This window comes from Liolophura sinensis, chromosome 1 (assembly GCF_032854445.1).
Source record: "Liolophura sinensis isolate JHLJ2023 chromosome 1, CUHK_Ljap_v2, whole genome shotgun sequence".
NCBI lineage: Eukaryota > Metazoa > Mollusca > Polyplacophora > Chitonida > Chitonidae > Liolophura > Liolophura sinensis.
In genome coordinates this window covers 74,854,981-74,879,413 of record NC_088295.1, presented here as the reverse complement: position 1 = coordinate 74,879,413, position 24,433 = coordinate 74,854,981, and the positions used below count along the sequence as shown (strand labels likewise).

General features: G+C 36.7%; 1 protein-coding gene across 1 annotated transcript in view; it reads right to left on the bottom strand.

Moving 5' to 3' along the window:
- Positions 1 to 24,433, bottom strand: part of LOC135463979 (poly(rC)-binding protein 3-like) — a 53,700-nt gene that overhangs the window by 8,388 nt on the left and 20,879 nt on the right. The window contains exons 3-12 of the mRNA XM_064741454.1: positions 20,488 to 20,511; positions 20,007 to 20,039; positions 17,872 to 17,988; positions 16,129 to 16,248; positions 15,513 to 15,641; positions 8,911 to 9,027; positions 8,175 to 8,222; positions 3,235 to 3,322; positions 1,286 to 1,427; positions 586 to 705 (exon numbers count right to left, since the gene is read on the bottom strand). Coding sequence (XP_064597524.1) covers positions 586 to 705; positions 1,286 to 1,427; positions 3,235 to 3,322; positions 8,175 to 8,222; positions 8,911 to 9,027; positions 15,513 to 15,641; positions 16,129 to 16,248; positions 17,872 to 17,988; positions 20,007 to 20,039; positions 20,488 to 20,511 — 938 coding nt within the window. The remainder of the gene's footprint in view (positions 1 to 585; positions 706 to 1,285; positions 1,428 to 3,234; positions 3,323 to 8,174; positions 8,223 to 8,910; positions 9,028 to 15,512; positions 15,642 to 16,128; positions 16,249 to 17,871; positions 17,989 to 20,006; positions 20,040 to 20,487; positions 20,512 to 24,433) is intronic.

Sequence of the window (24,433 nt, the reverse complement as noted above, 5' to 3'; positions counted from 1 at the left end):
TTCCATCTCAACAAGAAAAAATCTAACATTTCTAAGAATCTAAATACATTTATGTAATATTTTACACTTTAAATATACCTGCACTGTGACTATAAATCAGACTACTAAACTAAATCCCATCTTTAATGGCTACAGAGTCAGATAGTGTTGTGACTCCCTATCTAATTTGGTCAGTAAAAATTTCAAACAAAACGATTCCTGGAAATACTCCTTTCTCTAGACTTGAATTGATGACGAGCACATTATGGGCACCAGAAACTTCTGACTACTTTAAAGCCTCCAAACAAGGAACAGATGTGCACAACATGGACTAGAGGAGATACATCAATATCTGACCAAAGTAGTCTTACAAATGGGACCCAACCATTCCACAAGACTGAACATAACGAAGCCTGATGAACATTTACTGAAAGCTGAATTTCTTCAGAATTGGTTATTTAGTAAGATTATCCTTTTGACTGAGTTCAAAGTTTCAAAGTTATATGTGTTCATATAGATTGTTGACAGAAGGGCAATCTTGTGAAACAGTAAATACTAGAAAACAACTATAATAGTTAGATTAATTGTATTCTAATTAAAACTTACCTTGTGTTAATTAGATATGAGGCAAGACCTATTGTTTCAGGAGTTCCTGTGATCGTTACTTTTCTATCAGCTGAGCCTTCTTCGGGGTTTGCTATCTTAATTGTAGCACCGGATAATTGCCTGCAATTAATTACGTACATTTATTATTTTCCATTAAGAACAGACCATCATCATTGAAAATTCATGACAGCTTCTCTTTCAATGATTCCATTCAAATTCTGTACTTTACATACTTTCTCAGTATGTGTTGACCATTAAACTTGTTTTGATGTGCATGAAAAACAAGAAATCCTGCATGTGGAATTTTTTCACAGAATATGCGATCTGAGGTTTGACACTGGATGCTTTTGTTACAGGAGATGTATGAACCATGATGGATACTTCATGTATAGTTCAGAATGAAACCATTTCCATGTTCATGTATGTTATGATTACCCAAATTCTTTAACCTTTTCAAACATCTCTGTAACCAAAATTTGGAAACATTCAGAGAGAACTATGGGATGTAGAGAAATAATTTACACAACTGTATAAAGCTTGCATCTAAATGACACAAACAAATCAATTAGCAATATTTTCATCATAACTCTGCATAAATTCCGCTAACAAAAGTGCTTTAGTGGCTGAAAACGTTAAATATTTACAGTATACAAAAATCTTTCAACTACTCTTTGTTTTACCGATCATTTGTAAAACTCACCTGATTTCGTTAATCTTTTGACCTCCCCTGCCAATTATACAACCGATCAAGTCATTGGGAATATTCATTTCATGCGTTTGTGTACCATTGGTTAATGCTGGGGCTGTGGCTGCGGGCCTGGGGAAACTGAGCGTTGAGAGACCTGTGCAGATAAAGAGTAGAGACACACAAGACATTTAGTGAATCGTCACACTACTGGTACATTATTTTACGTGTACGTGTAAGCAATGCGAAGGTCAAGGGCATGGCTCTGATTCGCCCATCAGGTTGTGTTAATGCATTTTCTGTTGAGTCAAAAACCCAAGAGACCAAGCTCACAAAAGAATCACATGTATAATGCAATATACATAGCAGTTGAACCCTTCACAAAAGGTTGGCGCAAACATACTCCTTAAATACCTACATCAAAACTGTAACAAACATATCAGACGAATTAGGTATCTTGTAAAACCACATGTATATCCATTCCCTGTGAGAATGAACCTGGAGGTATCCTCAGGCTTGGTCATAAAATTTAGTTATAAACTTGCAATGTTATACTATTCAATGGGTTTGCTTGCATGTTGCTCCACTGATTTGGTATGGACAAGTCAACATGTAAGACTAAGATGATACACTCTAATTCTTTTAATTTTTAGGACAGCTACTAGTAGTGCTGAAAGCAAAGAATTACATTTATTCCCATTTTTTTGCAAAAGCAAACATATGTACTGGCTAAAAAGAGCAAACCAGCTTGCTAAAAAATTACAGTATATTAAAAATTCATTATATTTCAAATTTTAAATTTTATAGTTTGCTTATGCGAGTAGCTGTCATACTGCATGACAACAGTTGCTAATGTATATAGTCATGTATAGTGGAAAACTGCTGACATGCATATTAATATACAGGACTACATAATATCAGTAATTCAGAAGTGAGGAATAAAACAATTGTGGATCTTAAGCATCTAAGATCAAATGAATACCGTTATACAGACTTTTTCTTAACATTCTGTAACAATGATTTCTTGACAATTGAATGTCAAAACATGAATCTCGGCTTGCAGATGTAGGGGACATCTTAACCAGTGTGAACAGTTGACCACATTGGGTGAAAAGAACAGGAACTGATCATTCCCAAGTAAAAAAAAACACAATGGAAACAGGCTGTACTGACCTAACCTATCTCCACATGCAAGCAGAACAGTTATTACAGACAAATGTCAAGGTTAAGGTCACAGCAGAGTTATACACCAGACCAGTGTTACATGCAATGTAGAGAAGGATGTTTGGTACAGATAGGGCATTGTGTCAACGTTCTCAACATACAGCCATTCCAGAGCTGCAGACAGAGTACAAGATCGTACCAACAACTGGGTTAAATCTCCTGAAACCTTGTGATTGCTAGAGGTTCTTTGAAGAAGATTTTGGTACGAAAAAAAAGATTAACTGATTTATTTATTTCAATTGTGTTTTACAGCAAATATGAAGAGATAGAAATCCTTTTCAGGCCATATAAATATAAAATCCTCAGCCATGTTGATGTATTCTTGCACTCAACGGTACTTACTTATCTTACCAGTGTTGTACATTACTACTTCTTACTGTTTTATGGTCAGAGGACACAATGCTTTGAGCCAACCTTCTGATCAATGTTCACTGTGTGTAACTGAGTATTCTCCCTTGTTGAAGTTATTTTAATCAAGTCGAGTTTTCAGCTTGAGTGCCTTTCAAAGTCAAAACAAGCTGAATCCTGCAGACTTTATGAAGATTACAGATGCATGTATTTTGTGCCTCTAGGGGACAAAAGACAATCATGATTTTATCAACCCAGTAAAAGATAATTATAAACAAACATGTAGCATCAACACTAAAACATCAATTTCGAAATATTAGACAGGGCATGTCTGTATTTGCATACAACTATGTCCCCAATATTCTGAAGACAGTGTACATGTACCAACTTACCTGATGGCATGCCTGGCAATAATGTTTGTGACATAGACGGCATCATAGGAACAGACTGGCCAATCGAGATCTGTTGTAATTTGTTAAGCTGCAAAAAAAAAGCAATATTTTCATGACCTTATGTTGGATAGCACTCCACCTATTGCCGTCGGAACAAAAATAATTTCTGAATTCCATCTCATAATAGTCAAAATCTTCTTCACGTGCCTGTATTTCATGGTTCAGCATTGTGAATGCTACTGTACCTTTCTGAAGGTACAGTGGTGTTAGTTTAAAGAGAAATTGCTTTGTAAACTTTAAAAAAAAAGTTAGCTTTAGCAACACTTAGTTGTCAGATTTGAAAAAAACTGCCAATATGTCAAAATGGAAATGTGCTGGTGCTTTGTTTTCTTGCATACAGAACAATTATTAAGATGTTTGTGTTTACAAGAACAAGGTGAACTTCATGATCCGGAGCAATAAGCCTAATTGTGCATCATTGGCAACTAAAGTGTAGGCCCCTACTGGAAACAAGGCATTCAAAAGTCAGACAAAGAAACAACACTTAGAGCAGGAAAACAAGACTGAGAAACTTTTACGTGATGACAGAAGATATCTGTGAGTGACAGAAGTAATTAGCTCAGCCACTATCAGATAAAACAGAGCAGACACCGAAAACTCTAACCAAAAGCACAATGTGTTGAGCTGTCACAATTCCAGGTGAAGACTTTTCACAGCATGTCTGATGATAAATCCTAGCTGTACATGTGTATTGTAATAAAACTGCTTTGTAGAAACATGGCACTGGCCAACTGACCTAAAACTAATTACAGAGGCAGGTGTCACGCTGCCTTACAGCGTTTCTGACCAATACAGGTAAATGTAGCTTGTACAGGCATGTTCAGCATCTAACACCATTAGGCAAAATCATCCAGAAATTACCAACATGCCTTAACAGTTTTGTTCATCACTCTGATGTGTAAAAGAAAACAAAGCATGACAGACTGGCAATGGGTTTGAGCCCTAGCCTTCAGAGAATTTCTAAGCTGGATTTATTTTTCTACTATAAAAAAATAAAACACTTAGCCAAAAACAAATCCATTTGCAGTGGTTTGCTCCTTTTTAGCAAACTAGTTGTCTACTCTTTCATAAAAATTGAATGAGATACATGTTTTCTCCAATCTTCAAACATGATAAATCTTTCCAATTTCAATGATGTAATCAGTAAGTATAACGGCAGACAGGAGGGATATTGCTGTCATGGACTCCTGTCTGCGTTCATGTGGATCAGTAATATCTGAATTCAGGTCACTGATTCAAAGCCTCCTTTTTGTGAAGATACAAATTGGATTTGGGGCAAAGATCAAAGCTTTGAAACTAATCTGATAAAAGTTCATGCGATCAATGTGGAAAAAAGATGATTAAAAAAAAAACAACAACCAAAAAAATACAGGTCAATCTGCCTTATGAAGGACTCCATGTAGCCACATGCTTGTCATGCAATATCTGGTCTAATAAACAACAGCATGCTTTCACCAAATCCCATTTTGTGAAGGCCAAAGCTAAGACTACAACAAGAATATTGCACAATCATTCCTGGAAGCAAATAAAACCTCAGTTCCACAGGGAGTTGGCTTTTTTGGTAATGCAATATTAGCTGATGCACTCATATAGCTGATGACCTTATATCAAAGTAGCAGTGCTTTTGTTTGCATGATTCATAGGGATTTCTGAAAGTATAGATGTAGTGCAAACATAGCAGTAAGTGGCTTCCTTATGCAATTTTTTTTATGAAAGCTGGTGTAACTTTTATGTGGTACATGTCTGTACTACCCTAATTATTAGAGTCGTATAAATCACCAGAGTGTTTCATGTTAGGTTTATGCTGGAACACATGTGGTTATGATGCTCTGGTGGCTGGTTGGGGGAGGGGGGAGTCTTTGGTAGACTATGATATAATCCAGATGCTAGCACAACACCTACAGTAACCACACCAAAATTAACTCTTCCCTTTTCCCTACCTTACTCTGAGAATCATGTGCTAATTTGTAAGGTACAAAAGTAAGCCCAATCATCATCTTTCATTATATTAAAAACCATTAGTATATTTATCATAATATGACCCATATATACATGAAGAAAATGTAAAGATATCAAATATTTTTGATAATCTTCAATTAAAAATGAAAATATGCCTGTCACCTGACAATGGCACATGTTAAAATCAAAATCAGCTTGCCCTGATCTAGCAAGACTTAATTTTTGTATTAAAGCAAACAGGCTAAATCTGCAGTTTTGGCACAACTCAGCTAACATTGGAGGACGTTTAAACCTACTTTACAATTAAACAGACATTATTTGTAAGCCTAAGAATTACACTGAATTTATCGTATATCAATATTTTCTAGCAGAAGCCAAATATGAACAATTATGAATAAAACCAATTATGAAGAGTTGGGAACAAAGCCCATTATGAACAATTGTGAACAAAGCCCATTATGAACAGTTGGGAAAAAGCAAAAAGGATGTTGAAAACTAAAGGATGGTGTCTAATTTATTGCATATTTGTTCTTCCCTATAGGAGTCTGGAAAATGGCAAAAATAATGGAGCTTACAAAGATAAAGATGACAGAGAGGCATACACTGGAGAGTGCTGACATGGCTTTACACCTGCTCTACTGCTGTATCAGAGCTTGTTACATGTCAGAGAGATGCTTTCCTCTTAGACAAAAAGTTTTAACCAACTGTACAGATAACAACAATTCAACAATTGTTACATTCCAAACCTCTGAGGCACATAAAAACTACCACACTATGCATACAGTGGTTTTAGTTTACTCTTTAGTTTACCGACAGTCGGTGAGACAGTAATACTGGGATGTGTGAGTTTGTGGTTTGACTGAATAACTAGCTTTATTTTTGAAGACTTGGTAAATTAAAAAAATACTTGCCAAAATAACACATTCTTGGGTGATGTTTCTTTCTTTTTTGCTGAAGAGATTACAATTACTTCATCATTATATTCGGAAGTTTGAACTTTGAATAACACAGAACAACACATTGAACTTTTGACAAAATGTAGGTTTGACAAGGCATGTACTTCCCACAGGATAATGTATGCCTGGCAACACCTGAACACACGCTTATTCAAGCATTCTGTGTTTACAGCAAAGAGAGAGGTTTCCATGGTAGTCTGAGATAAGACAGATGTACAAGTATGTATACTGAAGTATCATATTTGGTCAGCTATTTGTTTTTTAAAAGCTGTTCTGTCCATTAGTATTTGCTTTTGGTAGCCTTTTCATCACATCAGCAGTGATCAAGGTTAAATGATCTACTTGGCAGTTGAGAGAATCAGTATGCCTTAATAAACAGGGGATCATGAAAACTTCAAGATCTGACAAAGAATAAAGGAGGATTTTCAGTTGTAGTTTTTATTGCATTCTTGCATTTTTTTTTTAAGTTTTGTAAACACAAAATAAAATAAGTGTTGCCTATTGAATAAATAAATAGATGAAGTATCTCACAAAATGGTTTTAAATGGCCTTTTAGATGATCCTACCAAAAATATAAACATTTTACTTCTAAAGTTTGAGGTACATAAACTCACAAAGGGATGTGAACAGCTTAGGGGGGAAAAAGTGCATGCATAAGTTGAGAACAGAAATACCCCTCTTAACCTGGCGTGGCAATGTCTGGTCATTTGCTGCCAAATTAGCCTACACAGCTGTGAGTTACACGTATATACAAGAGTTTACATGAATTTATCATATCTCTCCAGAAACGTTTTTGCACGCTAATAAGACATTAACACTTACACTAAATGAGCTAAATTGGGAATTTATAGCAGAGAAGGGCTATAATGTCTGCAGGCCAGTGCCAATGATGTCTTAACCAAACCTTCTTCACTTAAGCTAAAATACCCTAAGAAGCTTAACTGATGCAGCTCACTCTACAAAATCGTTTCAACTGGACTGTTTCAAGCTCTTGTAAGACTCACATTCTCCTTGTAACAAACACCAAAGACACCTTCAGAGAGCTATGCTCTTTGCTTGCTTTATGTTTAGTCCAAGTATGGATCAAAAGATGCACAAAAGTATATATATATATATATATATATATATATATATATATATATATATATATATATATATATACAATATAGAATAACAAATCAGAACAAATTTCAACAGACCAGTCAATCACACCTCCCCATCACACCTTTTCGTTTCTCCTGTCATATTTATAAAATGGATCACCTGAACATCCAGCTGCGTTAAATTAATTATCCCTTATCTCTCCATTCTGAGACAGTAACAAATGATTTTCTATTCTCTGCATCTTTTTAACTGTAATAAATCAAAAACTTATTATGTTGTTTTCCATTTTCCCTTGGGTCTGGGTTTGACCTTGATATGAACCTCTAATGTGATGATGAAATCCGGCCGACTGACGTCTATGGTAAAAAGCCACACCCTAGCAGGACAAGTATTTATACTTCGCTCAATGGAATTTCGAGGGAGAGGTTGTTTGAGCAATGCAACAAATAAAAATTATGAAAATAAATTACATGTATTATAACTGAATTAAATCTGTAACAAATGTATACAGTACAAATATATATGCTTGTATCTGCCAATTGTTAAAGTACTGCAAAATATTTAAACTAAATTAACTGATTTTCACTACTGCTGTGTTGTTATTAAAATCATTTTAAGTATTTATATTTTCTTGTATTTTTTTTGTATGTGTAACACGTTGTAAATATCAAGATATTCATTGGCCTAAATAGTATCATACAGAGCTTGTAAAAGTATTACTCCATTTCACAGTGAATGTTTGGAGGTATTTCTTGAATTATGTACCAAAGCAATATAAATGGAGGTACATATTAACAAAAACGTTGCAAGAAGCAAATTAAAAACATTGATTAGTAGAGTGACATAGAAGAAAATGCAGACCTGAAGAGGGTTAGGTCTGTACAAGTCTGGAATGCCTGTCTGTACAACCTGTCAAAAACAGCACAATAACTGAAATCAGTTACCATGGTGATAAGCAGCCTAAACCCGATCAGAAGCAACAACAACAACACATATCAAGCACAATTTTATGGAAGGAAACAACCAAAAATGGCATATGTTTGTTAGGTCACTGAAAGCCTTCACAATAGCGAGATGTAAAAAAACCCATGCCTTACACTGCTTTAAATTTATACAGATTTTTTTTGGAATTAAAAGAACAAGATTACTATTATTTTACCTCCACAGCAAAGCTATTTTGCAAGAATTACATTCAATACTTTCAACAAGAGGGTAAGTAATTAAAACTACATGCAAAATCAACTCAAACCAAAAATCAACTCAAACCAAAAATCAAAGCAGTTTTGATAATTTCCATACGCACTTTAATTTGAACTTTTTTGTGAGATAAATTTATATCTAGGAGATGATAAAAATGAAAGATCTCAACGTTTAGCTTTTAGTATATGTAACAATAAACTTGCAATACCACGGCAACAGATTTGGATTTGGTGCATATGGATTTATCTAGTGCATCTCAGGAAATGCCAAAAAAAAAAAAAAAATGCACAAATGGCACTGATGTGTCACACTATATTGATAAAGTTAACCTATGGCAAAGCAATATTTTCATATCCATACCAAGGAAGAGAAGATATTTATGTTGTAGCCTACTTACCTCAGGACTTGGTAAGGCAATCTGGCCCTGTACTGTGTAAGCCTGTCCCCCAGCAAAAACAACTGGCTGCATGGCAGGCTTTGGACGGTAGGGTATAGTTGCTCCTTTAGGGGGGGACTGGAGAAAAGGAAGGCAGAGACAGTCAGGTATTTAGATGAGGGTGGGGCGAGGTGAGAGTGTCACCGTGTGCCGCACGGAAGGTAGAGATAAATGGACGTGTGCCACAAAGAAGGCGTGTGTCACATGGAGGGGACATGCCAAATGGCGGGTGTGATTGGTGCGAGTGGGGCTCAGCAATCAACCTACTGGACTGAAATAGCAAAACAAAAATGAAAACAACAAAATAATTGTCAGCAAAAAGGTCTAATGATGAAAAAAAATTGACTAAGTTGAAGTGAATAATATATATTATAGACGTCAGGATAATCAAGACTTTCCAGGGCCATCCATTATTGTCTGTCATTTGGTAACTGGAAACTTTAATCCTTTGTGTATCAGTCTGATACAGAATTCAGAGGCAAACTGTGAAGATATCTATAGATGCCCTGCATGCATGACCTTAAGCAATGCACGATGCTAACATAACCTTACTCATTGTAAAGATAAACCTTCAGGCTACTTGCGGCCACAATGCTACAGTACAATCATTTGAGATACTACACTGATGTTCTGTTACATATGATCATGTATATATCAACTCACAGCCTTATTAATATAAATCCATGACCTAATTCATATCAACCCACAATCTTATTCATATCAACGTGTAACCTTATTCATATCAACCCACAATCTTATCCATATCAACTCGTAACCTTATTCATATCAACCCACAATCTTATTCATATCAACCCACAATCTTATTCATATCAACTCGTAACCTTATTCATATCAACCCACAATCTTATTCATATCAACCCACAATCTTATTCATATCAACTCGTAACCTTATTCATATCAACCCACAATCTTATTCATATCAACCCACAATCTTATTCATATCAACTCGTCACCTTATTCATATCAACCCACAATCTTATTCATATCAACTCGTAACCTTATTCATATCAACCCACAATCTTATTCATATCAACTCGTAACCTTATTCATATCAACTCGTAACCTTATTCATGTCAACCCACAACTTTCTTCATATTCACTCACAATGTTATTCACATTAAGCCACTGTCTTCTTTGTTAAAATAACTCCTATCCAGATATTTGTACAACCAAAGCAGCCATCATCACGTGTGTATCAGGAAAAGACAACACTGTCAGAAATGCCATATCCTATGAGACTGCATGTATACAAATCAAATCAACTATTTCCATGGAGCATGGGTGTCCACAAAATACAAGCTATCGTATGAGGAAGATCATCAGTGCAGGTGTGCTCCTGTGAGATCAACATTTCAGACGAGCTTTTTCTAAATAATCCCAATTTTGACAACAGCATTCTGCTTTTAGCACCCTACAGGAAGCTGCTTCAATGATCTTGGTGAAAGATCTACCACTAGAAATACCAGTTCCATTGTAAGACTATAAAGATACCAACATCTGGGATCCATTTTGGCATAGGCTAAAAGACATGTATGTAAAAATAAAATGGTTCAGTTTTAGCGTTTTATAAACAACAAGTGCAGTGCGACAAAGGGTCGACTCTCAGAACAGTCTTTTGTCCAAAACTCCTCTTGTGCAATGATTATGTTGAATTGTTCACTGGAGATGTGTAAATAAACTGCCAGTGTATAATGAGCACGTATTTTCAGAATGCCTTCCTGGATCTTATGGAAGCCGTAGACAAGACAGACAAAAACCAGATGCCCACGGACACCTCCACCATATTGTTCTGTCAACGGCTTCACAAACTTGTCTTCATTACCTTCTACAGTTTCCCTCCCTGATGAGAAACAAAGATCCTGGTGATAAGAAAAATGTGTGGTTTTGCTTGAAACCAACTGGTGAAATCCTCCACAAAAGAATTATGTATACAGTCTGCATGATTTCAAATGTGTGTTCCACAGTCCATCATGAAACAGAAGGCAGACACCTTATGTTCTACAGGGATTTCAGCTGTTACAATTTGATATGGGGTAATGTACATCCATGGTGTACCCTTACTTAATTCACTGTTTTCACTGGTAATTTATGTCGGTGTTAAAAGTATTTCCGATATATGATGGCAATAAAGTAAATATCACCACACTTAACTGTGCTGGAGAAACTGACACACACCATAGTTAGTGGTGTTCTCATCACTGTTCGCAGGTCAGTTTAACCGTGAACTGGAACTCATTTCATATTTTGGGGGTCAGAAATCAGCACAAAACATGACATTATCATAAGGTGATGATAATCAACAATAAAAATGTTTGAGCAGATAGCATCTATTTTTCAAAATATTCAGCTCTGAACTGCAATGTACATATACACATTGCCTCAAATTTACCAGATGATGACAACCTCACAGCAAACAACTTTAACATGGTCCATGAAGTATCACATTAGTTGAGTACTGCGAAAATGTGATACTAGTATATAATGTAGGCCTACAACAGGTCAGGAATGTCACACTGAGGGCCTTATGATCAAATATATCACAGAACTATGCACTTTTAGAGGAGATGCCATGGATCTGCAATGGAGGGTCTTATGACCAATTTAGTAGCCTTTGCATGTGAGGGGTTGCATTCCAAGCATCCTACACTTACTGTACATTTGTTTAACGCATTCTGGTTCAATTTCATGGAGGTGAAGACGCTTTGAAATGTGAACTGGGCGAGGGAAATTGCTAGACTAGTACTTTTTCACAAAAACAAAAACAGAAGAAAAATGAAAACATTCTGGGCAAAGAAGACTGGTCTGCAATCAAACTCATGGCGGTCATGATCAGAAATCCAGCTGTCAAGGGTACCCTCGTTTCAGACAGAGCAACATGTATCTTGTACAAACATGTGCATGGAACTCAAGATGAAGTGGCTTTCAAGCTCATTCTGCACTCACAGAAGAGATGTGTGTTGGGCAGGTCATCCAAATCCTGAATGCTTTAGCTGGAATTTCATTAAAACAGATCAAGAGAATCAAGATAGATCAAGGAAAATTTGGATGCAACATCCATCAGGAATGGAAGCATTTAACTGTTAATAGCACTGCAAGGTCTAGTCAAGACGGGATCTGCATAAAGATGAAAAGGCGAAAACATTTGCATGTTACACATAAATTTTACAAACAAATGTTACAAATAATGTGATGATTAGCAATGGTTTAAGTTTTGTGTCCTAAGATTGAACCACACGAGATACGTCCAAGTTATATCATTTATCACACTGAAATAATCCCACAATCATATGTAAGTTTTATTCAAATTTCCCACCCGAAATGCTCGCTTAATCAAAGTGTGTAATCTGACCTCGCTCCCATGAGGTATGTAGGGACCAAGAACTACGAAGAGCCTTAACAACTTGGGATAACAAATGCTGAGATGTAGGCACAGCTATTTCTCACTGGTGGGACACTCTAGGTCAACATCCCACCTATCACATTACTCCCTTTATCATGTACTAGCAAGATTTACTTCCTCCATATATTTTCAGATAGGCCAATAACTGAACAAGAATGTTATGATGGCTCATTCCCCAGCTACAGGAGCTGTGTGCTAACGTGGATGTTCCTGTTGGTGAAACACAGGAGGGTTCCACATAGGCTGGAGCAAAACCATGCTCGTCAAGAAACCCCCTCATAGAGATGTGCAAATATGCCGCACGATCACGGCCTGACGCACAGAGGCGAAGAAATCTGACGTCAAGTCAAGTGAAAAGCATGTTTAGCAAGAAAACAAACACACTGAGAGCTAGGGCAGTGGTATTTTCAAAACTATTGCAAGCCTTGGTGGCATTCCATCACCATGTAGCAGACATCTTGGAGCTAACAAAGAGGAAATCTGACAAAACAACGAACATCATTCTCTGACTAAAAAAAAACTTTCAATCTTACATCTGAAATCTACTTTTATAAGGGAGTTATTTCTTAGTCAAGCATCCTACTGCAACTTCTCAAAGAAGTTGAAGAAGCTAACTTTTCTGACAACATCAACACACAAATATTTCCTACACTTAAAAGACTAAATTGCGTGTGGATATTTCATCAAACTGTGAAGACTTCAGTGTGTACCTTTTCATTCTAAAGTCTCAAAGATCTAACACTATCATTCTTTAAAAACTGACTTTAAGACCAAAACTGACTTCCAGACCAAAACCGACCAAACAGGAATTTTCAAGCATCACTTGAAATTCCTCTTAACTTAGATAATGGGATCTTAAATATGGAGTGAAGTGAAAAATATGAAATTCAAAAGAATTATGTCTGATCATCCTCTTTAAAACAAGGCGATGAAGCATTTCAGAGCAGTTAGAAAGCAATTAGGAAAGAAGGTAATTATGTTTCAGTGAACCGGGAAACAAGCTTAATTGGATGTGCTTAGAAACAATTCCAAACACAAAAAAGTTCTTGCACACTAAAAGGTTATTAATTTTAATAAGGAGGAAAATGTTCCCTGCCAAATATTTTCGTCTCAATATCCTGATGAAACTGCTTTGCCCATCATTGACTTGGCACATACTGAATTAACTTCCGAACAACAACCACTTCAGCTTTCGTTATCCATGGCAACTGACAGGCTCAAGTACCTGGTGTTGCTACGATATTTCCGCACAACGCAACTCCACAATTTCCACAACTATGTTCAAAGGTTTCTTTCAAGGGCTTGGTTTTCAATTTCTCGCCAAATTTGGTTGGTAATTGTTATTTTCACGCTGATGCCGTTCCCTACAAGAGTTTTCAGCTCAGATAACCTTTGAGTCTGGGCGATTAACCCGAACTGCGTTCTCATCATCCGGTGGGAAGCCAGTCGGAAAATTACAGTGCATTGGAGAAATTAATTCCTTAAGAGGACACAAACAGAAACAAAGGTGAAGTGTAAATGTTAACGGCACAAGCACTAGTTTCAGCCATGCAAACTGTTTCTTTTACCTGTTTATCAGAACTCAAGAGACTTTGACAAGAAGTGTGTCACAAGTATGTAGAGCATGCTGGGAGAAAAGATCTAGAGCAATCTTACCCATCTCTGAACAACACATGGCATAAGAATTATAAAGGATCAGAAATTCAAGCAAGATGAACAGACAATTACCATGATGCTTTCGCAAGCGCGTTAACGCATCTTGTCGTGATCTGACATTTAATGGCTTCACCTAACTGTAAACGGGGGACTTAGGTTTCCTCCAACTCTCAATGAATCCAAGAGCGTAGGAACCTCGTACTCCATGACCTATGTTTTATCGTGAGCATTCTGCCCAGATGACAATAATTGTTACATTGCACTCTGGCCAGGTAATGGGGCAGTTCGTTTACAACACGTCTGCAATCTATCTCTTAACGCCAGTCAAGGTTTACGCTTCGCTTAAACGCAAACAACCCCTCCTACAAACAGCATAAAACACGATGCTGATTTTTGGCATCTTTCTAAGTTTCCCATTAAGTTTGATATGACACTTGAGCAGCCATTTCAAGGCAAACTAAACCAGTACCTCACTCTTGGTGTAGGAAGCCAGATGGTACTGTATGCTATAACACAACAACTCCCAGTGTTTATCACTTCTCGTTGATGATCTCTTGACATTTTATCCCACACAAAAAGATTCCCAGAAATGTGTATGATTTTTCCCAATAGATACAACACACCACTTGCATCTGGCAGAGATGATGTTGTAAAATTGTGCACAGTGATGCCTCTCAGGTCAGTTATTCAATTACACACATGAAGGGCTGAACATGATACACGTATTTGCAATCCATTAGAAATTGTCATTCAAGTTACTATACCAGAGATTTTGGCCAAAACTCAATCACTGCAAATGCAATAATCCAATTTTCGATGTTATTTTAGAATACTTTATGCAAAATATCAGAATATATATTCTGATGTAAAACGAATATGGATTTTTTGCCAACAATCTCTGGTAGAGTCACTTCAAAGCAACAATCTTTAACAACTCAAATCAACTAATCTAGCAAATTTGACCACTGCAAAAAGAAAAAAAAGGTTTGCACACTCAAATCAATCAATCAATCAATCTCTCACTAGTTCTGCAGATACTTTACCATAAGAGGGCTGCATGAATAATGGCACAGGGTGCTGGGCTATGCCCAGGTTTTACCTTTGAAAAAACCTAACTGCTGCCGTACAACATTTTTAGTTTGGTGTATAACCCCAATCAATAAATAAATGAACATAAAACTCAGCATCGAGACGACTGCATGTGACACTTCCAAAATTTCACATATAATATGACTTGCCTCAAACATACGCTGCACAGCATAAAAAGAGAGATGACCTGAATTTACACACATACAAAAAGTTCATGGACTGTAGGCCAATATACATTTAGCTTCAACATATAACACATTTCACTTTAAAACTTTGATTATGCTGGATTTGTAAATTTTCATGGAAATATTTCAAGCTTGATATATGTGGAAAGGCTGAATAACACAATACAAGAAAACACTACAGTACCAAAACAATTTTGAAATCTTGTTCTTACCTCTAACATAATGCTACAAATTGTTTTAACACACTGTGTTATGGCATCTGCTGTGCCTGACACTGTGACAGCTCGCTCTGTTGAGTTGGGCAACATTTCACTAGCTACCTGTATTGAAGCACCCGTACCCTGGAAATGAAGTCAGAAAGTCAAATTGAAGCATGAAAAACAACATTTTTAAAAGAATAACAAGCGTAACATTGACTGAGTAATTTAATTCAGCTACATCATCAAACGACGAGTTCAAGTTTCTAATGACATACATGTAGCGGATAAGATTCATTCTGTAACCTTTTTCAAAGATCGAAATTTATAGGGTTTGGACTTCATTTGATTTTGATTGGTGTTTTACGCTGAACTCAAAGACTACTTCACTTATACGACGACAGCCAGCAATGAGCAGAGCAAATTTATATGGTCATCAAGTTTAAATGGTCATATCATAAATTGGAAGACCATGATATCTTAATCCCAAACACTGAAATGACCAATGTTTTCTTGAACGAATATTAAGTTCATTGTTTGCTCACAGAAGACTGTCGCAGACACAGGAATGAATAATCGACTACACAGTTTGGACCTGAATTACCACTAAGTAAAAACACTGTTAACCTACCTCCCTGATTTCTTTTATCTTGGACCCCCCTTTCCCTATAAGTGAGCCACACTGACTTGCAGGAACCACCAGTCTAAGTGTGACTGGAGGCTTAGGCACAGTTGGCGTATTCAGGAGGTCCTGAAAGGAACAACAACAACTTGTAAGGCATTTCTATTCTGAACTTTTATGTGATTAAATACAGACTTGTTTTTATATCCATACACAATAGTATAATGACATTATTGGACATACAGGCAGAGTAGAAGGCATGGTCTGATAAATTATTATAAAAGTACCTGTATAGAATTTGTAAACTTCTGAGATATTAAAGTCAATCTAGACAATGTAATTTTTCACTATAAATCTTCATGTTATTATTACTTCCATTGTTAGCAACATTAAACATAACAAATGTAATAAATTATATTGAGCCTAAGATATGTTTGTTTATTCAATTGATTGGTGTTTTACACCATACTCAAGAATATTTCACTTATACGACACTGGTCAGCATTATCATGAAAAACTTTGTCAACTTTATGCATAGCGGCCACCGAACTCGCTGAACCCCTCTTCAGGTTTGAAGCTCATGTTTTGCATTCGCAAAATATTTCTTAGGCTTTTGCCAAGGAATTTTGCAGAGCACACAGGTCTGTCAGGCCTTTTCAGTCCAAGGCTTGGTATTTTTTGTCATATGTGACAAATGCAAGCACTCCAATTTCAAAAACAATCTGTTTCTAAGCATAAGGGCTGGTTCCCATGAATGTTGATAGTAAAATAAGTACTATGACCTTACTATTAACACCAATTTGTGATGCCGAGGAAAAAAAAAAAGCTACATGTGTGTTTAATTTACCTACTTCACTCCCCATCATCTTCAGAAATGTCTAGCATACTTTAGAACCTAAACAAGGTTTGTTTCTGTTTTCTTTTTGAACCAGGCAGGTGAGGGAACTGCATGTTACCCTGACAACACCTGTGCCGGGGGAGCTTATGATGCTACCCACACATTGCACCTTGGCAGAAATTTGGAGAAAAACCAACGTGTTTTGTAACACATTTGCTGTTAATGAACAAAGGACAAACTTCTAGCAGTTGAGCACAAAGTAATTCTGCTATTTCAGCTTAATTTGTAAGATCATAACTTGAGTGTGCGTGCCAACTGAAAGATACAGCTTTGCTTTAAATGTGAGTGTAGGCTAATCAAAATACAACACCTGCGGACACAAAAGCTGGTGTATTATGTAACGCACATCATCAAAAGGGCCTACTTATAGTTTTGCGCAGAATCTAAGGCATTTGGGACTATGTTTAATGCAAATGCTGTTCTCATTTTGTACATCAACATCCAAAATTTCTAATTAAAATATCTAATTAAGGAAAGATTAAAGTATTAGAGGATTAAAAGTAAAGTACATGTACATCCCCAAGTATAATATTGCAAAGTTATTTGCCTGTCACACGAGAGCTTAACTGTTTAAAATCTTTTCAATCATAATTTCACAGCTAACAACATCTTTAATAACACATGTATGAGTGTAGACAGAAAAAGCTTTGTAACATTCATAAGTTTGTGATATCCATTCCAAACTTTTGAGTTTGTACTCTAGCTTATATTAGTATGAACTTGGATTTTGTGACATGAGCATTTCATCAATTCAACAGCAGAGGCAGCTGGTTGACTCAAGAGATATGTGGTCACACACTTCATTATTTAATGCACACAATTCAATATTCTTACTCGTACCACAAAACACTTACCTCTTCAAATTTAGTACATATCATGGTGAACGCTTTGTAAATGTTATCTACAGAGCCAGTTATTGTCACTATCCTCTCGGGACACGAGCCATCTGATATGTTTATTTTGGCACCGCTCTGCAAAAAAAAACAAGTAAATTATGTAAGACATTTTCAACGAAAAATATGCACAGACTATGTAGAAATACATCCTGTGTATAATTAGGATCATATAGTTGGTGTGAAGACTGGAATTGTCAACATTTCACCGTGCTAGCATGTCTGACTGCAGCTGGTGTTCCTATACAATCAAGTGCCAAAGAAGCAAAGTAAGGTTCACATAATATCCTAAGATAGGCTCAGATCCCAATTATTACCTAACAGTCACTGAGGACACAAGTATCCACCTATAACTGTTAATTACATGGCAGTCAAACTGGTGCAAACCTCTTCAATACAAGGATCAGATCTTTACAACTAGGTTCCATATGTGTGCAATCTCATTATTGGAAGTACAAGTGAAACATATACAAATCCAGTCACACATACAAATACTAAAGAATTCCGCACTATCATATTTTCTTTGACTTCATAAAAAAAAAATTGGAAATCCAGAATGCAGGAAAAGAGACATGTTCATATGAAGTACTATAATAAATTGCGAATAATTCCAACCTCTTGTGAAAATATTGTTACTAACTCAGAAATTAAATTCTCATGATTGCAGGTAATATGATCTGTCTCAGTCAGAGGTATAATAAAATCTACCACTGTTAAAAAAAAATTATCATCTGAAATCTTTCAATAGTGGCGATTAGGAGGACATGACTCGCTACTCTGTATCTAGGCAACCAGCTCAATCAAACCCAGGATCTCGACAAAAGAACTCAAATGGCAATTTTCACTTTTCCTTGTTTTTACCCTTAAACTCAAGATCCCCAAAGCCTTGGATTTGTGCAGAATACTGGCAAGTAATCCTATCCTGAAAACTGAATTTCCTTTTATGACGAAGAGTATTAGGATAGTATTACAAGGCAGTTGTATAAAAGCATGACTTCACATTTTTTTGTGCATGTATTTTATTTATGTGCATTTTCTGTTCATTTTGAATTTAACTAACATACATATAGTGGGACTGGAAGAAGCACGAACCAGTAACAGGCACACAGCATGGCAATCTTAACTTCACATTCAACAGCCCTTAAGTCTCAAGTTAACAAGATTTTTCAAACTCTTCACGCAATGAAATCAATTTTATCAACATTGTGGGACAGAAATGTGTTCCAGATAATTTAAATGACAGGATGTCTCACAGCAGACAGCGTGGATAAATCATTAAGTCAGCTAAAGGCGGTATTGGCGTAACACATCGTGTCTGGGGAACGTCTTCAGTAAGACTTCACAGCTGTCGCTAACGCACATTGATCCCCTACCTCTGCAGCGTACCATGCTCACATGTAGCTGCAGTTTGTGCAAACATACCCAGTGTATGGTCCTTTAATGCAACAGCCTATGACTTTGCTGACACTAGTGATCACTACCCACATTTGGGCCTTTATCAGATTCAGTAAACCGGTAATACAGAATTTCTAAGTTATGCTTATACTACGGCAGAGTAACATCCCTTGGTAATGAGATACTGATATTGCTTTTCTTGCACACTAACGCAACTTGTCTCTCTTTAATATTTTACATCACAATAATTCAATTACAAAAATAAACAAGTTCTCTGAGAATTTCATTTTCTTACCCCTGCAGAGAGGTAAAGTCACTCAGTTGTGAAAGCACTGTTTGTTAAAACACGAACATTGTTTACATCTTATTCCTTAACATATCTGGACAGGTATGTATGCATGTATATATACGTAAAAGAAAAAAATTTTCAAATGTACCCTCACACAAGGTTGATAAATATATGTTTACACTGTTCTTCTGAATGAAAATAACAGATTTTATGTAAAATATTTTTTAATAGTAAAAAAAAAAAAAATTGCCTAAGTATAATTGTTATCAACAACATGGACTTGCATGGGTGCCTCTCATCAAAACTGCTTCATACTCTAACAACAAATAAGAGGAAATAAAATGTCTGGACTGCTCATGGAAGAAAACATTACAAAAGGAAAGAAACAGGGACAAAAGCATCAAATACTCACCTCTTCTCTGAACCTCTTTATATTGTCACCTTTCTGAAATGTAAGAAGAAAAACATCAATAAGTTCATGCAACTGTGAATCATGTTGTATTATCACTTTATTACCACTTTTTTGTCTGGGACATGTTTCACAAAGTTCTAGCAACAATGCATCAAGCGTATTTACTTATGGTGATGTACGTCTTCACTGTACATATGTTGCCAAGGACAATATCTGAGGCGCCTATGTTGTGACCAATGGAAAGCTCACCTAAATGATGCTTTAGAAGAAACAGGGAGAGAAATAACCATTGTGGAAAATATCTTTGCTGAAATTACGATATTTCTTTGATAATTAACACAATGTGGAATGCAAATCCTAAAGAGAATTGCTGGATAGTACAATGAAGCAGTTGTAATTACATGTATGTACAAACCTAAATTACCAGCAATGCAAGCTTAACAAGTGTAAAGAATAAAACATAGAATAAAACAAAGCTCACCTTGCCTATGATGCTACCCACCTCCTGAAACAAGAAGAAAATGTAAAAATAAGTTATCAGATTATAGGTGATAAGCTGATTTAAATTGAATAAAGTAGGGAACATGGTTTACTGTGTATGATCAATGGTGTTGATGTACAAGACAATAAGAGGTTAGAGTTATAAGTTTGTAATATAATCTTGATTTGTTATGTTGGAGTATCCCTGCATTTCCTGAGAGGTCTCCTTATCAAGCCATGGGGGTGCATCTCGAAAGCATAACTCACAGAAAGGTGAAACAATCAGAAATCTATCCCTCAGCAGAAAACTCTCTTCCTCTTATCTTGATGTTTTCCATAATAAACAAAACAAAAGAGATTTGGCCTATGGAAAGTAAATATTTAGTGAAATATGATAAGATACCCTTGACTTGCACATCTTGATCAGATAGAGTGGAAAGGGGAAGGGGCCAACCAGGGAGCAAAGTTCAACAGCCTCTGGGGGCGGGGTGGGGTCATGGTGGTGTTGGTTGAGATGGGTGGTAATGGTGGTTGGTGTGGAAAGTAATGCAGAGAACTTATCAGTAACCATGCGGCAAATGCATCTCTACTTCATCTGCAGCTCTCTGCATTCACAAACATACAAAGAATTGGTCACAAATAGGTCAAATAAAAAACAAATGGTTCCCATGGTGACGCAGTAATCTTGATCAAGATTGGCACACAGATTAAGAAAGGAAAAAAAAAATACAAGGTTTCAACAAATAAAGGTTTTGAAATAGTGACCAGCTGGAAACATACCCCAAAGGGCACAATAGTGGGCGCTGTGGTAACCTGACCTTTCTACAGCACCTATTTTAGTTTCCACCCTTCAGAAATAACCAAAATTGAGAGCACATGGTCTGTAGATTAGCTGCGTTTACTAGTTGTTTGTTTTGTCGGTGTGAATCTGCAGGGATACCTACAGTCTCAAGACGGCATCCATGATATTTGTCTGCTCAACAGCTCGGTTAACTCCTCATGTGCACTTCAACACTTCCCTGACCAGGCTTTACGGAAAAGCTCTGGGATGAAGGTGATAGAACTGCATCACCTGTAAGGTATCATAGCTAATGCAAACCAGCTTCATGTACCCAGGTAACAGTTACTTCTGTCTTTAACCCCAACAGACAAAATATACACCAGTGTCAGGCAAGAGAAACATGCTTCTAAGAGGCCCATTGCTGTTCTTTTAAATCACCATGTTTTCATTCATAACAAATGCTTAAAACTTTAATATCCTTTACTTTGCTGGTGCAAAGGTGAAGAACACGGATTATATAATGAAAGTCACATGATAATGGATCCATTCGCGCACAGCCTGAAGGCATTATCTGTGAAGCTCTCAGGTGGTGTAAACACAGACAGGATAGCTTTCCACATTATTGCCTTGCAGAACTCTTCTCACATGTTACATTGTATATAGTGATTTGCTACTGTGTCCCAGGAAAACATTGCCCTGATTTTAGCCACAGCTGACAAGGGATTATTTCCATCAACAAGTCTTTACTCGTGTCTCGACTTTCTTGCGCACACAGATCACTGCATCCATCGGGAGATATTCCTGCTGTGACACTATTGCATAATCCCTTCATGAATTATTAAAAGTTAATTAACTGCGGAAATCTGAGCTGATAAATCCACTCTTTCACACTGTGAAGCAGGTTTGTATTACGCATTTAAATTAGGGGCATGCCCCGTCAAAATTGCCATGCAGTAGGATGTCTACACCCAGCAGTTTGTGTGTTTAGAAGCATAAGCACTCAAATGCCCTATGTACACATGTTATGTAATTTAAAGAGAAACTCACACCAGCACTAATCCCAGCACTAATGGCACTTTATCACTAACGGACTAATACTTGAAGCTTCTACCCCAAAATAAAATCAACCGCCATTAGCATAGGTGTACTTGTAATTGCATGATGTTTTTCAACCTAATACGTGTATATCTTCAATTTAGCATGCTCACCTCTCATTTTTACCACAACAGGAAATGTGAATAGACTGTCTATTATATATTATTATTTTACATTTACAGGTGATGTTCCAAACACATCAATACACAGTGCATATTTAACAAAATATCAGTATACTGAAAGGTTACTTAGTAAATCATTGAAGGATTGTAGCATTAACAAAGTTGTAGCAGAAGACTCGTCATTGCAATCCCAGAGCACATGTTAACAGTTTTACATTTAAGCACAGTGCTGTACATCGACAAGAATAGGGTTTTCAGATATATCAATGGACTGCGGCAACCATAATGTCATGCCATATCATTTTTGGATATTTCAGTAGAACTGTAGTCTGCAAAGTGAAGATAAATGCAGAGCCCAAAAGTTCCCACAGCATCACATTCAGATATTTCAATGAAATATATAGTCCAGAAAGTGTAGGCAAAAGCAGTGACCATAAATGCCATAACCTTACATTCAGCAAAAAGTGTGGAACCAGTCCAGAATGGCCTTACATTCAGCCATCCGAGTGGAACTATAGTCCAGAATGCCCTTAAATTCAGCCATTTGAGTGGAACTATAATCCAGAAAGTGTAGGCAAAAGCAGTGACCATAAATGCCATAACCTTACATTCAGCAAGACGTGTGGAACCACAGTACAGAATGGCCTTGCATTCAGCCATTTGAGTGGAACTACAGTCCTGAATGTGTAGGCAGAAGCAGTGACCATAACTGCCATGGCCTTACAATAAGCAGCCTGTATGGAACTATAGTCCTGAAAATGTAGACAAATACCAACACCATATGACAATCAGATATTTCAATGGAACTGTAGGTCAGATGGTGCAGATAAAAGCAACAATAAAGTACACTTGTTGTCCAGAAAGTGTGGATATATGGACCACAATTTCTATGCCCTTACATAGATGTGGCAATCGCAATTTCCATCCCTTACACTTTTGGTTATATTGGCATCGGGGTGGGTTTCTTCAGGGTAGGATTTGTCAAGCTCATCAAGTTTAGCCCCAGGATAGCAGTTAGAGTTTGCAAGTCTTGGAAAGGTCATCTCTGACAGCTATTTGTCTATCCACTCCAGTCTGACTCCTGACAGCCTTTGCGGTAGTTTGGTGGGGGCAGAGGAGAACTGCCAAGGCAGGCACAGCCTGACGTGCTAAACCACAATCTTGTCACATTATAACAGCTTCATCACAGATGCCATTAGATAGCACTGCGATCGCTGTCTGATATGATAATAACACAGAGTCAGCATTATACAGAGGTAAGCCCAGGAAATGACATCAACTGGAGTCAAGAGCATCTGACAATTGACCTGCATGTCCCTCTGACTCTAGTACTGAAGGCAGGCTTCTATCAGACAACCCATTTCTCAACTTTCCCATAAAATGACGTTTCCTGATTTTATTTCACGGTTTGAAAGCAGCAGTAACTGAGCCTTGGTAATGCACAAAGATCTACCCTATCAACAACAACAACTAATGAGGAAGCGTACAAAAATATATGCAGTTTCTCATCATAAATACAAATATATTTTATCTCATTATGTGATCTGTGAAAGAATAAACAAATCCTGTTTTGCACTTATCACAAAGGTAAGGAAAACAGAGGGAGGGAGAGAGAGAGAGAGAAACAAACCAATAAGACAAGTTACCATTATCAGCTGGGTCATCCTTGTTTTAGTTAGTTCTGCCATAACATAACCAAATACTACTGTTTACAACAGAATGAAATCTAGTCTTTAAATCACATCATTATTCTTTCTCCCACAGACAATTATGTGGGCTTCGTATCACATGAGCATATAAGAAACAAGAAAATGAAGATGCATCAGGCTTTGGTGAGTTGAAGTTTTAACAGGTTTTACTATCTATTATAAACATGAAGGCTTATAAGTTCTAAACTGTATATATTACAGATAAACTCTGCTAGTCTAGACAGCTATAAGCTACCACCC